The sequence below is a fragment of the Pristis pectinata genome, chromosome 28, assembly GCF_009764475.1.
Source record: "Pristis pectinata isolate sPriPec2 chromosome 28, sPriPec2.1.pri, whole genome shotgun sequence".
In the NCBI taxonomy this organism is placed as follows: Eukaryota; Metazoa; Chordata; class Chondrichthyes; order Rhinopristiformes; family Pristidae; genus Pristis; species Pristis pectinata.
The window spans coordinates 12359947-12373634 of record NC_067432.1 but is presented as its reverse complement, the minus strand read 5'-3'; the positions used below and the strand labels follow the sequence as shown (position 1 = coordinate 12373634).

The 13688-nt window shown below is 40.9% G+C and overlaps 1 protein-coding gene across 1 annotated transcript in view; it reads left to right on the top strand.

Annotated features, from left to right (window-relative positions):
- Nucleotides 1-432: 432 nt before the first annotated feature.
- LOC127583883 (cytosolic carboxypeptidase 4) overlaps nucleotides 433-13688 on the top strand; it is a 148043-nt gene continuing 134787 nt past the window's right edge. Inside the window, 4 exon segments of the mRNA XM_052040273.1 lie at nucleotides 433-486; nucleotides 6999-7062; nucleotides 9874-10020; nucleotides 11207-11338. Of these exon segments, the coding sequence (XP_051896233.1) occupies nucleotides 433-486; nucleotides 6999-7062; nucleotides 9874-10020; nucleotides 11207-11338 (397 nt within the window).

Genomic DNA, 13688 nt, shown 5'->3' with positions numbered 1-13688 from the left:
AAACTTTGACATTAACTCTACCTAAAGACAACATTGCAGAACTTGTTGAGTTTAATTTCATTTGGAGGCACTGATGGAAAAGTGTCAACACTCTTTCCCTTTGGGATTGATAAACAGCTCAGCTGGGAATGTGGTGAGTTTGCCAGCTCAGCTTTCCTGTCCTTCTCTTGTTCCTTGGTGGGGCTGGCTCTTGGTGTCCACAACTAGCTGTTTAGCACAGAGCAATGTGCTATTTTGTGACCAGCACTCATCAAAATTTTTTACAGCAGAAAATTGATACCTCCCTCTGTGCCAGAGACAAGTAAGTGATGTCAACCTCTGGTCTGTCTACAGTGTTCTCAGTGTGCACGGTGCTCAGTGTTCTCTGCAGTTTCAAACGAGAGAGAGCTCTTGTGCTTCAGCTTTGAGAGCCTGTCAGAAATCATGGCAGAGATGATTGTTGCTCCGGAAAACGCAGGTTTGGAAGTTCTCCTGTCGACACTCAAGGTAAGTGGGGCGTTTGTCATGATATTGTTTGAAGTTTCAGGATCTCTCTGTCATTCAAGGCCACAGGTGGTTTTTTTCCTCAGTCCTTTCAGAGAACATAAAGATTGTTATTGTCCTAATCTCATGGCCTGGGTCATACTTTAAATTTAAGGGGCCACGCTCAAATCAAACCAAATTCTGATTATGCAGATGGTACATCTCTGAAATGTAATAAACTGGTTAGAAAATAGTTCAAAGCTGCTATTTATAGTTAAGAAAAGAAATTCTAAGCTAATGTTCACAGAGTGAAGTAGCACGTCTTTTACTTGTAAAATAAATTTCCTAAAAAAGCATTCACCATTTACTATTAAATAAATTGTTGTTTATTTTTGCCTGAATGTTTTTGCTATATTAATTTCTGTTGACATAGAGAGGTGTTAATAAAGTTTTAGAGAAGTTTTAGGTCAAAATTTTAGGTTAATGGCTGTGTAAATTTACATTGTGTTTAGCCATCAATGCTATTGTGTAATGATGCTGAATTTTATTTGCAATGATGCATTTAATTTGCCATCCCCATAGTAGATAAATTGCATTTATACAACCATGTCTTTTGTAAGATGAGGGAACTCTAACTAGGGAAGGAGAAGGCCATTGAATCCTTTGAAGCTGGTCTGCCATTCTACTTTATCATGACTGACGTGTAGCTCAGCATCATTTACCTATCTTCTTGCTCTGTCCCGGAGAGCACTACCTCAGTAAAGCTAATTGATCCAGTGCCCACAGGCTTTGGGGGGTGTTGGGAGGCAGGGTAGGAGCTTTGTTGCTTCATTGTCCCACTGTTTGAAAAAAATGTTTTACAACTTAATCCCTAATTGGTCTACACTGACTTTAGGAATTAGCATAGCCAAAAATTGTGGTGACAGGAAGTAGGGAGTGTCAATGGGAGCTATTCACCCTAATTAGTAATTAGTAGATTTCCCACAATGTTGTTTTGTTATAAATCAAGGATGATATTGTTTAATTAGGATTAATTATCAAATACACAGGCTAGACTGCACTGGGACTTCAACTGGTATTGGCTTATTATTGGTATTGTTTTATTGTTGTCATGTGTACCGAGATACAGTGAAAAACTTCTGTTTGCATGCCATCCGGACAGATCATGCCATACATAAGTACATCAAGGTAGTAAAAAGAAAACAGAATTCAGAATAAAGATTTGCAGCTACAGGGAAAGTGCTGTATAGGTAGACTAATAAGGTGCAGGGTCCACAATGGGGTAGATTTAGAGATCAAGAGTTCATCTTTAGCGTATGATAGGTCATCTTTAACGTATGAGCGTAGGATTCTGATAGTAGCAGGATAGAAGCTGTCCTTGAGTCGGGTGAACAATAGTGAACAAGCAGAACTGGCGGGGAGAAGAGAAATATTTCAGAGGTAAGTTAATAGCCAAAGTCAAGGCAGGAGGTGATGAGGCAGAAGTGAAGGCAAATACTTACTGAGGTTGGGAAAATAACTAAATTGGAGCTGTGGGATTAGCAAACAGGAGGGACTCAAAATTCAGAGAAGTGGGCAGGAATAGCAATGGACGGCAGGGGAGCAACTTCTGGGATGCAGCTGGAGAGTGTATGAGAAAATATAGGACTGGAGCGCTGGAAACATATTGAACGAGGTGGAGGAGATGTGGAATTAAATTAATTATTTTAATAGGGACTGGGGGCAGGGGGATGGACACAGCAAACAAAGGAAAAAAGAAACAAAGCAGAGGAAAGAATAATTTTATTAATAATTGAAATCAGGCTTATGGTCACCCTTTAGGGAGCTAGCAAGATAATTACTGGAAGAAAATAATTGTTTAAGAAGTATTTTAAGTGACTGCATGGTGGTGAGGAGGTAAATGCAAGACTGGCAGTTGCAGGAGGAAAGGAGCAAAGCAGCCAGGAAGGACCTGAAACATACTGGGGGGAGTTAGAAAAGACGGGAAAGAAGTGAGAAGGTCTACAAAGTGTCCACTAATAAGTGTCTACAAATGGTCCCTAATATCAGAGCTATATAAAAATCAACGAATCAGCAGTCAGAACCACTATAGGGTAGTGGGGTGGCCAGAAGAACAAAGACAAGCAAAAGCATAGGGAAGACAGCCACAACTGTGGCTGGAAGGAGGAGGATGCTGATTAGTTAAGGGTCAAAGCCTAAACCCTGGAGATGAGGAGAAGGAGGCTTGAACAGGGTCAATGCACAGAACTTAAAAAAAATCTTGCCAAAAGTAATCTAGATTTTTTCACCTGTTCTTTCAAAAAGAGTTGTGAATCTCCTTGTGAATTTTGTTTGGTAGTGTTGTGGTTGAATTATCTGAAAAGCAGTCAGCATTCTGGACCAATCCAGACCAGAGCAGTTCACGGAGGTTGGTCAGTCTTCAGAATGCTTCATCTCAAAGGGCTGTGGAGGCCCAATCAATGAGTACATTCAAGATGAAGACTAATAGATTTTGTATGATGTGAAGGATTCAGGGAAATTTGTGCACGGAAGTGGCACTGAGGTAAAAGATCAGCTGTAATCTTGTTAAATGGAGGAGCAGATATGAGAGGCTGGGTGGCCTAATCGTGAATTTATTTCTTATGTTCTATAAACCACAACAATATACACATCTTTCTTTCTTTCTTATCTGCCTTTATATGAGGGTTTCATTTGTTTGATTCAAACAGCAGACTCAAACTTGGCCCTTTATTGATTGCTATGTACATGTTGCTATGAAAACTATTTGTAAATATATAAACAAAAAACAGGCTGTTGGAATAATTACTGAAATAAGATAAGATATCTTTATTAGTCACATGTACATTGAAACACACAGTGAGATGCATCTTTTACGTAGAATGTTTTGGGGGCAGCCCGCAAGCGTAGCCACGCTTTCGGCGTCAACATAGCATGCCCACAACTTCCCAACCTGTACGTCTTTGAAATGTGGGAGGAAACCAGAGCACCCGGAGGAGACCCACACAGACACGGGGAGAACGTACAAACTTTTCCTATCCATGTACTTGCCCAAATGCTTTTTAAATGGTGTGATTGTTCCTGCCTCTACCACCTCCGCTGGCAGCTTGTTTCATATTCTCTTATTCCATCCTCTGTGTGAAAAACTTGCCCCTCAGATCTCCTTTAAATATTTCTCCTCTCACCTTAAAACTAAACCCTCTCCTACCCTTGGAAAAAAGACTGTGACTACCTACCATATCTATGCCCCTTGTAATTTTCTAAACCACTATAAGGTCACACCTAGACTTCACTTTTTAACTTAATTTTGATGCATTTGTATGGAATGCTATTGCTAATCATCAAGACGCTAAATGGACAACTCTTGATCCTGCAGTCACTAATCTAATCACAGATTATTATAAAGAACAACCTGCTCAGATAGATGCAATTCATCATTTGCAGATCCTAATTAACAAATGATCAAACATACAGTGCCATTATATCCATCTTCATAATGACTTGTCTATGCATATTTTCTATATGTAATACATTTAGTGCTGAATCCAACACAAAATAATGAGGTAAAAACTTTACTTTAAAAGAGCTCTGTAAGAAGCAATGTTGGAAAGCCTCAATTTAATTTCCACTGCAAATGAGATGGTGGCAGAGAACAACTCTCAAACTGACAGAAGTGTTCATCAGCTGGCAATCTCCATCAAATAAGGCTGATGAGTAAACATGATTCAAATTGAAGTACTCTGAAATGTGTTCTGTTTGATTAAGTTTGAATGGTGGAAGTTTACCAATCTACGCATAAGCTTGACCCACGCCAAACCAGGAAGGAAGCTGCAGCTGACCAAAAATTTATCTAAAAAACCCAACCAATTCACCAAAAGGACAACAACCCTAGAATATACCTGATGTGCAGTAAATATAGAGCTCAATTTTCTAGGCTGTTATACATAGATTTTTAAGTATTTGTAACTTAAAAAGCTATGTATATGAGACTAGAAATTTGAGCACAATAGCAAGAATCCCTGGACCACTTCACAGCACTCTGGGCACCTTTCAGTTTGAGTCCTGGTTACATCAGACGTGGTGTGGATGAAAGACAACACTCCCTCTGGAGCACTGAGGAGGAAATTACTCCACATTGTCCTGGAAGTCACTGTCCTGGGGCATTTGCCATCTGAATCTACCCGAGTCCAGTGACTAATGCATGACTTACAGCACCGACAACTGGGTTTAAAGTGTGTGTGAAGTAGGTGGAAATCCCATCCAGTGAGGGCTCACGTTTACAGCATACACAGTAGATGCTGCAATTCCCATCACTAGTGAGTAGCAGAGAGGTCACAGGGATTTGCCTGATATATTAGCACAACTGGGAACTTTACCAAGGAGCTGTTGTAGAGACCTTTCTGACTGCAGGCAGAAGACTCCAGTTATCATCTGTGCAATCCCTGATGTGTGTAGGTGCAGAGTTCAGATGTTGGGTGTGCATGCCTTCATGAGCACAAACACTAACTAGAGCCTAATATCTACTGGACTGAGTCTGGGTGTGAACACTTAGACTTGAGTTCAGTGTTAGCTGGAAATCTACCTGACCGCTAGATCCCTGGTAAGTTTGACAGAGTATCATAGACTCTAGGTCAAACCCAGAGAATTTCCAGTTTTGTGGGATAGCTGTCAGACTTGGGAGGAGCACTGAAACTCACTGCTTGAAAGTATGGGAGAGCTTGAACACTGACTTGAAGAGCCATAACCCTTGAGGCCATTGATCAAGAGCTTGAATGTGATAGCTGTTCTCCAAGCAGCATAGAAACCATTGACTTGATGCCCTCTTCCTGTGTTTACAATTAATGTTTATAGTTCTGTGTGTCAATGTAAGAGTAGTGGGACCCAACTATTAATAGGGGCTGATGTTGCTGAACAAAATTCCAAACCCAGCACCAAAATATGTCTCTCTCAAAATTATTGATAGCTCTACAAATAAACATTGCAGTTTATATTGACCTTTGTGGACCTTGTAGTGCATAAATTGGCTGCCATGTGTCCTATATTTCAAGAGAAAGTACACCTTAAAAGTACTTCAGTGGTTGTAGAGGATTTTGGAACTTAAAGAGAGATGCTATGTAAATGCCTTTCTTTATTAATGGGCTGAACCAGAAGTTAGGCTGCTCTCAATGCTGGAGAATAGTTCTTGCGTCTGGGTCAGACAACAGACTGTGCATGTGCATATTCCATTTTGAATCTGTCTTTGGCCACTGCTGGAGCAAAAGATACATGAGCCTCATTTTAGTTGTACAAGATGTTGGTGAGGCTGCACTTATTGTGTTCAGTTTTGGTCGCCCTGCTATAGGAAAGATGTTCTTAAACTGGAAAGAGTGCAGAAAAGGTTTACGAGGATGCTGCCAGGACTCAAGGGACTGGGTCAAAGGGAGAGGTTGGACGGGCTAGGACTTTTTTCCTTGGAGCATGGGAGACTGAGAGGTGATCTTATAGAGGTGTATAAATTTATGAGGGGCATAGATAGCATGATGCACTCAGTCATTTTCCCAGGGTTAAGGACTGAAGAACTAGCGGCTATAGGTTTAAGGTGAGATGGAAAAGATTTAATAGGAACTTGAAGGGCAACTTTTTCACCCAGAGGGTTGTCCGTATATGGAATGAGCTGCCAGAGGAAGTGGCTAAGGTAGGTACAATAACAACTTTTGAAAGACAGTGGGATAGGTACATGGATAGGAAGGGTTTAGAAGGATATGGGCCAAATGCAGGCATACGGGACCAGCTTGGATGGACATCTTAGTCGGCATGGACCAGTTGGGCCGAAGGGCCTGTTTCTGTGCTGTATAACTCTGTGACTCTATGAGCCAATGTGCAGGGTCTTTGAGAGCCCAATGCCACCAGATATTCAGCAAAAGGGTGACTGTTTGTGACGTGCACTGGTTTTTCCACCTAGTGTCAATATGCATTATTATCATAGCTGCACATACTGACAGATTGGGAGTAATTATTCCTCCGTCATCATGTAAGTAACTGCAGTATTATAAGTAATTGAATCTAATTTTATGCACATAATTTGTGTGTGATTATCTTCCACTCTGCATTTTCTGGCCAAAGTAACTTGCATTTATTAAGAGATATTGCTGTAGTTTCTGTCTTATGTACCATTTCCTTTGTTCATCAAGCAGATGTTGCTGATTGAATAACATGAAGTGGTTTGCTCCAAGGTAGACAGCTTGTATGAGCCAAAACTCACTGCCTGCTCCACTTCCAATTCATTATCTGACACATATTTGTCAATAGACCCTCTGTATTATCATAACGTACTTCAAGAGTGAATTTAGATCAGGTCTGATTAATATATATTGTAAAAACAGAGGAGATGAAATAACACACACAGAGATGAGGAGAAATGTCTAACTGCACATTGACCTGAAACAGATTTTGCTCTTCCCAAAATGAAGCAATATTGCTTGGTGCTATCCTTTGGGACAGAACTTTTTGGAACTTTGCCGTCTGGGTTTCATCTTGTTTTTCTGCCTGTCTTATTGCAGAATTCCCACGATTTGAGAACTACTCTCGGCATCCTGCAAATTCTGGATGCACTACTGTCGGCGGGTGAGTGTGTGACACAATATTCAGTCATGGTTCATCGTTCACAGAGAAACTGCAGTTGTAGGGGATCATACCCAGTATGGTGTAGCAAAAATATTCTGAATTTATGATTTAGTCTTCATCTTTTTTTCCAGTTCAGATACGAATCATACACACACCTCCGACAGTGCAGCCCATTAGTTATTGTGTAGGTTTGCTCATTTACTGGGGTGACTACTTTTTCCTTCTCTTCTAGAAATGCAAAGGTCAGCTCCCGGTCTTGGACTGAATGATGTTAGAACAACATTTGTCCCAAAGTCCCATGAGGGCCGTGCACTTAAGGAAGGTTAGAGTCATAGAGTCATACAGCATGGAAACAGGCCCTTCAGTCCAATTCATTCATGCCAACTAAGATGCCCAACCAAGCTAGGCCAATATCCATCTGAACTTTTCCTATCAATGTTCCTGTCCAAATGTATTTGAAATGTTATTGTACCTGCCTCAACCACTTCCTCTGGCAGCTTGTTCCATATATGCACTACCATCTGGGTGAAGAAATTGCCCCTCAGGTCCCTTTAAAATCTTTCCCTTCTCACCTTAAACCTATGTGCTCTGGTTTTTAGTTCCCCTTCCCTGGAAAGAAGACTACCTGCATTCACCCTATCTATGGGCCCACGTACTTTCGCAAGGATCCGGCCAGCTGATTAAAGTGATGAAGCTGGCATTTTGTCTGCAGTGGCAGAGGTTAGCCCCTGCTTCGAAAGAGCTTGGGTTTGGATATGTTCTGTTAAGCTCTGTCCAGGGCTACGGTCCCCAGAGCTCACAGCAGCAGAGAAAAAACCCTCCATATGACACCATACAAACATAACCTCCATTGTGTTGTCCTGGAATGGGCACAGAACAATACTAAACATAAAAATATTGTCATTGGTCACCTTAAGTAATTGGGAAATACCTTTTACCGATTTAGTATTCTTCCTGTTAGTGGACTAGAGGCTTGAATTCACATCTTATTTTTCAAAGTAAGCTATCTGGAAATTGAAAACATAACCACTACCCACTCTTTGCTCTCAAAAGTAGTTTTTGGCCACAATTATAAGTTGCAAAATGAGTTTCTGTGCCTTTTTATTCACTTGGAGAATGACTAAGTAGGAGTTTATTACCTGACACCTTATCACCTTTGATATGAATACCTGTTAGAGTAGGCCAGGGAGCGGTTAAGAGTCAGCCACATTGCTGTGTATTCAGAGTCAAAGGCTAGACTGAGTAAAGATAGAAGGTGCTCTTCCCTGAAGGATATGCGGAAACATTGTGAAATATTGTGATAATCCAGTAGTTTCTTGATCACCATTACTTCTTAATTATAAATTTATTCAACCCGGTCTTCATGGAAATATGGTTGACAATGAGGGAATGCATTTTCAATTTCTTGTGTTTTTGCATTCTTGGTGTAGAGTAGGAAAATGCCAATTATTTCATTACACATGTCATTCTATATTGCTATACTTGGGGACCTGACAGGGAGTCTTAAAGATCACTTTACCAGATAGAAAAGAATTAAAACAAATAATTTAGCCACCTGTCCCCTCCCTCGACCTCTGCCTTCCCCCATTACAGATTGTTTCATGTGACCTTCCCTGAGTCTGCCCCAGTGTTATAAACAGGATGTGGGGTGATTTCTTTTCCTTGTCTGGGTAAGAGGCCAGCCTATACTGACACCACTCCAGGACAGGATGTTGAGATAAAGAGATTCGTCAAAAGGCAACAGGCACCGACCCACTCCTCACAATCCAGGTCTGCTGCATGCAATAAAGCAAAGTGTCACACGTAGGTTAACTCGAACCAAAGCTGAAAGGGGAATTAAAATACGGTGGTGATTTCCAGCTGGTAGTTCTTCCACAACTGTCATTGGCAGAGAATTGCACGGCAAGGAATGAGGCTAGTTGGTACACCGTGCCTATGTTAGCGCATTGAAATAGTTATCCAATCAATCCCCATCCCCTATTTTTTCTCCATTTTTCACTAAGGAAAATTAATAATTGAATCTTCTACCAGTTGTTGTATTCCAAACCATAACTCTCAGCTGCAGTAAGAACTCTGAGCACTAATCTGGTTCTATTGGCACAAAAGACTCTGTCTCTTGGTCCTTAGCACAGACTGTGACCTCGATCCTCAGTACAGGTTGTACCCCTTGAACCTCAGTGCAGACTGCAGGATTACTTGATCCTGTTTTCACATAGAAATGCACAAATGCTGTGCCTTTGAACATTTGCTTTTCTCCATTACTGTTAGGCACAAAATTGGTGCAACTCTTTGCAAAACAGGAATAAATGCTTACATATCAAATGCTTATAAATCAAATATATGTATGCTATCTTGTAGTTTCTAGCACACTTGCAGAATTTTAATATATACTTTAATGCTCAAAGACAAATGAATATCTAATATCTGGGTCAGAATTTCACATGACTACTTGCTTACACAACCCCAACGTTTTATCAGGGACTATTTTGAAGCTTCTGTCATTTGGTCTGCCAGTTTTTGGGTCAGTTTGCCTCTCTCTATTTCTAAGTAGGAGCTAAGAGCCCTCCATTCCTCTGAATCTGGCCTCCTGTACTTGCCCCACTCACTTCACCCTACAGTTTGCGTCCATACATCAGCTCTCTGATTCCTTACCTCTGTAATTTACCCCTAGGCTGCCAGAGCCCTTCTTTGAAACTCTGCTCAATGCCTTACTTATTTGACCAAGCATCTATTCATTTCTTACTCATTTTTACACTTCTATGTTATATAGATGCCGATTGTTGCTATGTTTCTTTAATTTGCTCATTTCAGGTACAGTCAAACGGATCAGTTACCTGATTACTAAGGGAGGCAGTGAGGCATTGCTACACACACTGGTGAATGTGACTAGAATACTTCCTCTGGATTATGAGGTCATCTTGCCTTTAATGCATTTAATTGTCAAAGTTGGACAAAGAGGTAAGGAACGATGTTCACTAATTATACCTGAAGCTCTGGTACCCTTAACCATGAGGAAATAACAGAACAAAGGGTAATGCCATGGAAATTGCTATGTGAATTTTCAATAAACCAACTATAAAACAATCATGCACTGAACCTGTTGGCCTAATTGCACTCAATTTGACCCACCCCACAGCTACACTGATCCTTGGTTACAATAACCGCATGCAAGTTAGTTAGCGAGTTAATAGGGAAAAGACCATTTTATTAATCTTTACACAATTGGGGCTTTTAAAAGGGAACCCGTGGGAGCTTGAGGGAAAGTAATTGACAGGGCTACGGAGGAAGAGCAGGACAATGAGACTAAATAGATTGTTCTCTGGGGAGACTGCAAGGACCCACTGGACTAATTGTCCTCCTCCTATGCTGTAATAATACTACAATTGAAATGGTTTGACTTTAAATTGAGGAACAAACTGAGTTTTTTTTACTGGGGCCAGTGTAAGCACTAAAAGTGTGTCCCAGTATCATTTTTAACAGTGGACGCAAACACAATTTGTTGTCACTGGAATTTGGGCATTTTTAAAATAAAAAACACTAATATTTCATTGCAGATAAGAGGCTTAGTAAGGAAACTCAAGAAATTGGAGCCTTAAATGAAATCTTGAACTTCTTAAAGGGAAAAACAAAATCTTTGATGTTATATCTAGCAGAATAATGGAAATGCAGTGAAAGTGATACTAATCAAATGTGATGCTAATTAGGCCATGAATATGTTTTATGAGGTCAATTTGCACATTTTTGAGTATTCCCTTATAAAATAGATTTAAAAGGGAATTAAGATATCTGGGATTAGTGCAGGAAAGTAGTGCTGAGGTAGAAAATCAGCCATGATCTTATTGAATAGCTAAGCAGCCTACAAGGGGTTGAATGGCCTTTTCCCACTTCTGCATCTTTTGTTTTAAAAAAACATGTTATTATAAAAAATGAGCTTTAAGATCTATGGGAAGTGTGTGGGAATGTGCAGAAACATATCACAAGCCCAATGAACTACAGTCAATTGATGGTGCAAGAGAGGCAGGGACCACTACCACAGGCAGACTGAAAGTGTGTCCCAGTACCATTTTCAACAGTGAATGCAAACACAATTTGTTGTCACTGGAATTTGAGCTTCATTAAAAAAAATCCTGATATTTTGTTGCAGATAAGAGGTTTGGACAGAAAGCTCAAGAAATTGGAGCCTTAAATGAGATCTTGAACTTGATGAAGTGCAGCCTACCCCAAGCCAAGTATGTCACACCCTGCTTGTGGACTGTCAAGATCTGTGCTTCCAGTGGTAAGTGGCACCATAAATGAAATCTCCACATGATTTTGTGGGAAGCTTTAATGTTGCTTGCAGAGATTAGGGCTGTGATAACGTAGTGATTAAGTCAGTGGGCTAGATCCTGGGGTCTGGACTACTGATTCCAGGACATGTCCAAACCCAATCAAAACAGCTGGGGGCTGAATTCAGTGTCTGGGATTTTTTTTTTGTAGAAAGAAGCTTGTGTCAATAGTGGTTACCAAAAGAAAACTATCAAATTATTGATAGTTCACCTGAGAAGATAATTAGCCAGTCTGGTCTATATGTGACTCCAGACTCACAGGCAATGATGTTGACTTTAAGTTCTGACATAGCAAGGACTGGCAATAAGTCCTGGTCTTGCCAGTTGATGCCTTCATAGCATATATTGAATCAATTCTATTTATTTTTATTTGTGCCATTAATTCATATATCATGTTGTGAATGCTCTGCACACTTAGATAAATCTCCTTTAATTTGAACATTTTCCCATTTCCTCTTATGGCCCTTATGCCCTGATACATAATCACCATTCAACTCTCTGTTCTTTTCTGTCCCATTCTGCTTTTTACCACCCAAAGTACATCACCAGTCTAGTGCCTTGACTTTTCTTCTTAATAACCTCTCCTCACCTGAAGTCTTCTCCAATTTTTCGTTTAAAGCCTATCTCAGCGCTGATTAACCTTGTATAAGTAGAACCTGACCAAACAAACTGCTCTCCCTTTCAGCAGCAGCCAATGAATTGAAACCCTTGTTTTGGCCTTCGCTACTTATCTGATCCAAGGGTGTTTTGAGGGAAACGATTGACCCCTAAACTGTGATGCCCCAGAGAACTGTTAACAAGGATGTCATGCTTTCTCCTGATTGGAGTGCAGATCACCAACAGGGGAGTCATCACTGACTTTCCTTCCACATCTCCTCCTGCTGATTCAGGGAAGCTTTGATAGCATTGGTAAGAAGTGACCTCTTATATCTCTCAGCTCTCCCTGCCCTCCTTTCCTGAGAGTGTTTTCACACGTAGATAGCTGGCTAATGAATGATCTCAACCATTGCCTCTAAAAGTAACAGAATTATTCTACACTTAACAGAGTTTAGAACATAAAACATAGAAAGTACAGCACAGGAAGAGGGCCTTCGGCCCACTACATCTGTGCCGACCATGATGCCAATCTAATTCCATCTGCCTGCACCTGATCTATATCCCTCTATTCCCTGCCTGTCCACGTGAATGCCTAAATGCCTCTTAAACATTGCTGTCATATCTGCTACTACCACCTCCCCTTGCAGGGCATTCCTGGCACCTACCACTCTCTTGTGCAAATCTCCTTTAAACTTTACCCCTCTCACCTTAAACCTATGCCCTCTAATATTTGACATTTCCACCCTGGGAAAAATACTCTATCTACCATGTAATGCCTCTCATAATTTTATAAACTTCTATCAGGTCACCCCTTGGCCTCTAGTGCTGCAGAGAAAACAACCCATGTTTGTCCATCCTCTCCTTACAGCTAATACTCTCCAATCCAGGCAACATCTTCGTGAACCTCTGCGGCACCCTCTCCAAAGCCCCCACATCCTTCCTGTCGTGTGGCGTCTTGAACTGCACATAATACTCCAAATATTTCCTAACTAAAGTTTTATACAGCTTCAACAGGACTTGACAACGTTTATAGAGAACCCCCCGACTGATGAAGGCAACCACATTGTATGGCTTTTTTACCACCCTATCTACTTGTGTTGCTGCTTTCAGGGAGCTATGGACTTGCACCCCAACATTCCTCTCTAATCAATGCTCCTAAGGGTCCTACCATTTACTTGATACTTTCATCTTGCATATGACCTCCTAACATGCACCACCTCACACTTGTCTGTACTAAACTCCATCTGCCATTTCTCTGCCCAGATTTCCAAATTATCTATATCCTGCTGTATCCTTTGATATTCTCCCTCACTATCTGCAACTCCACCAGTTTTTGTGTCATCAGCCCACCTACATCTTCGTCCAAATCATTACCATATATACCTGTAATTCAAACAACAGAGGTCCCAGCACAGATCCCTGTGGAACACCACTGGTCACAGACATCCAATCAGAAATAGACTCCTCCACCACTATCCTCTGTCTTCTATGGCCAAGCGAATTTTGTATCCAACTTACCAACTCACCGTGGATCCCATGTAACTTAATCTTCTGGATAAGCCAACTACGAGGGACCTTGTCAAATACTTTACTAAAGTCCATGTGGACAACATACACTGCCCTATCTCATCAATCATCTTCATCACCTCCTCAAAAACTCAATCAAATTTGTGAGACAGGACCTGCCCCACACAAAGTCATGCT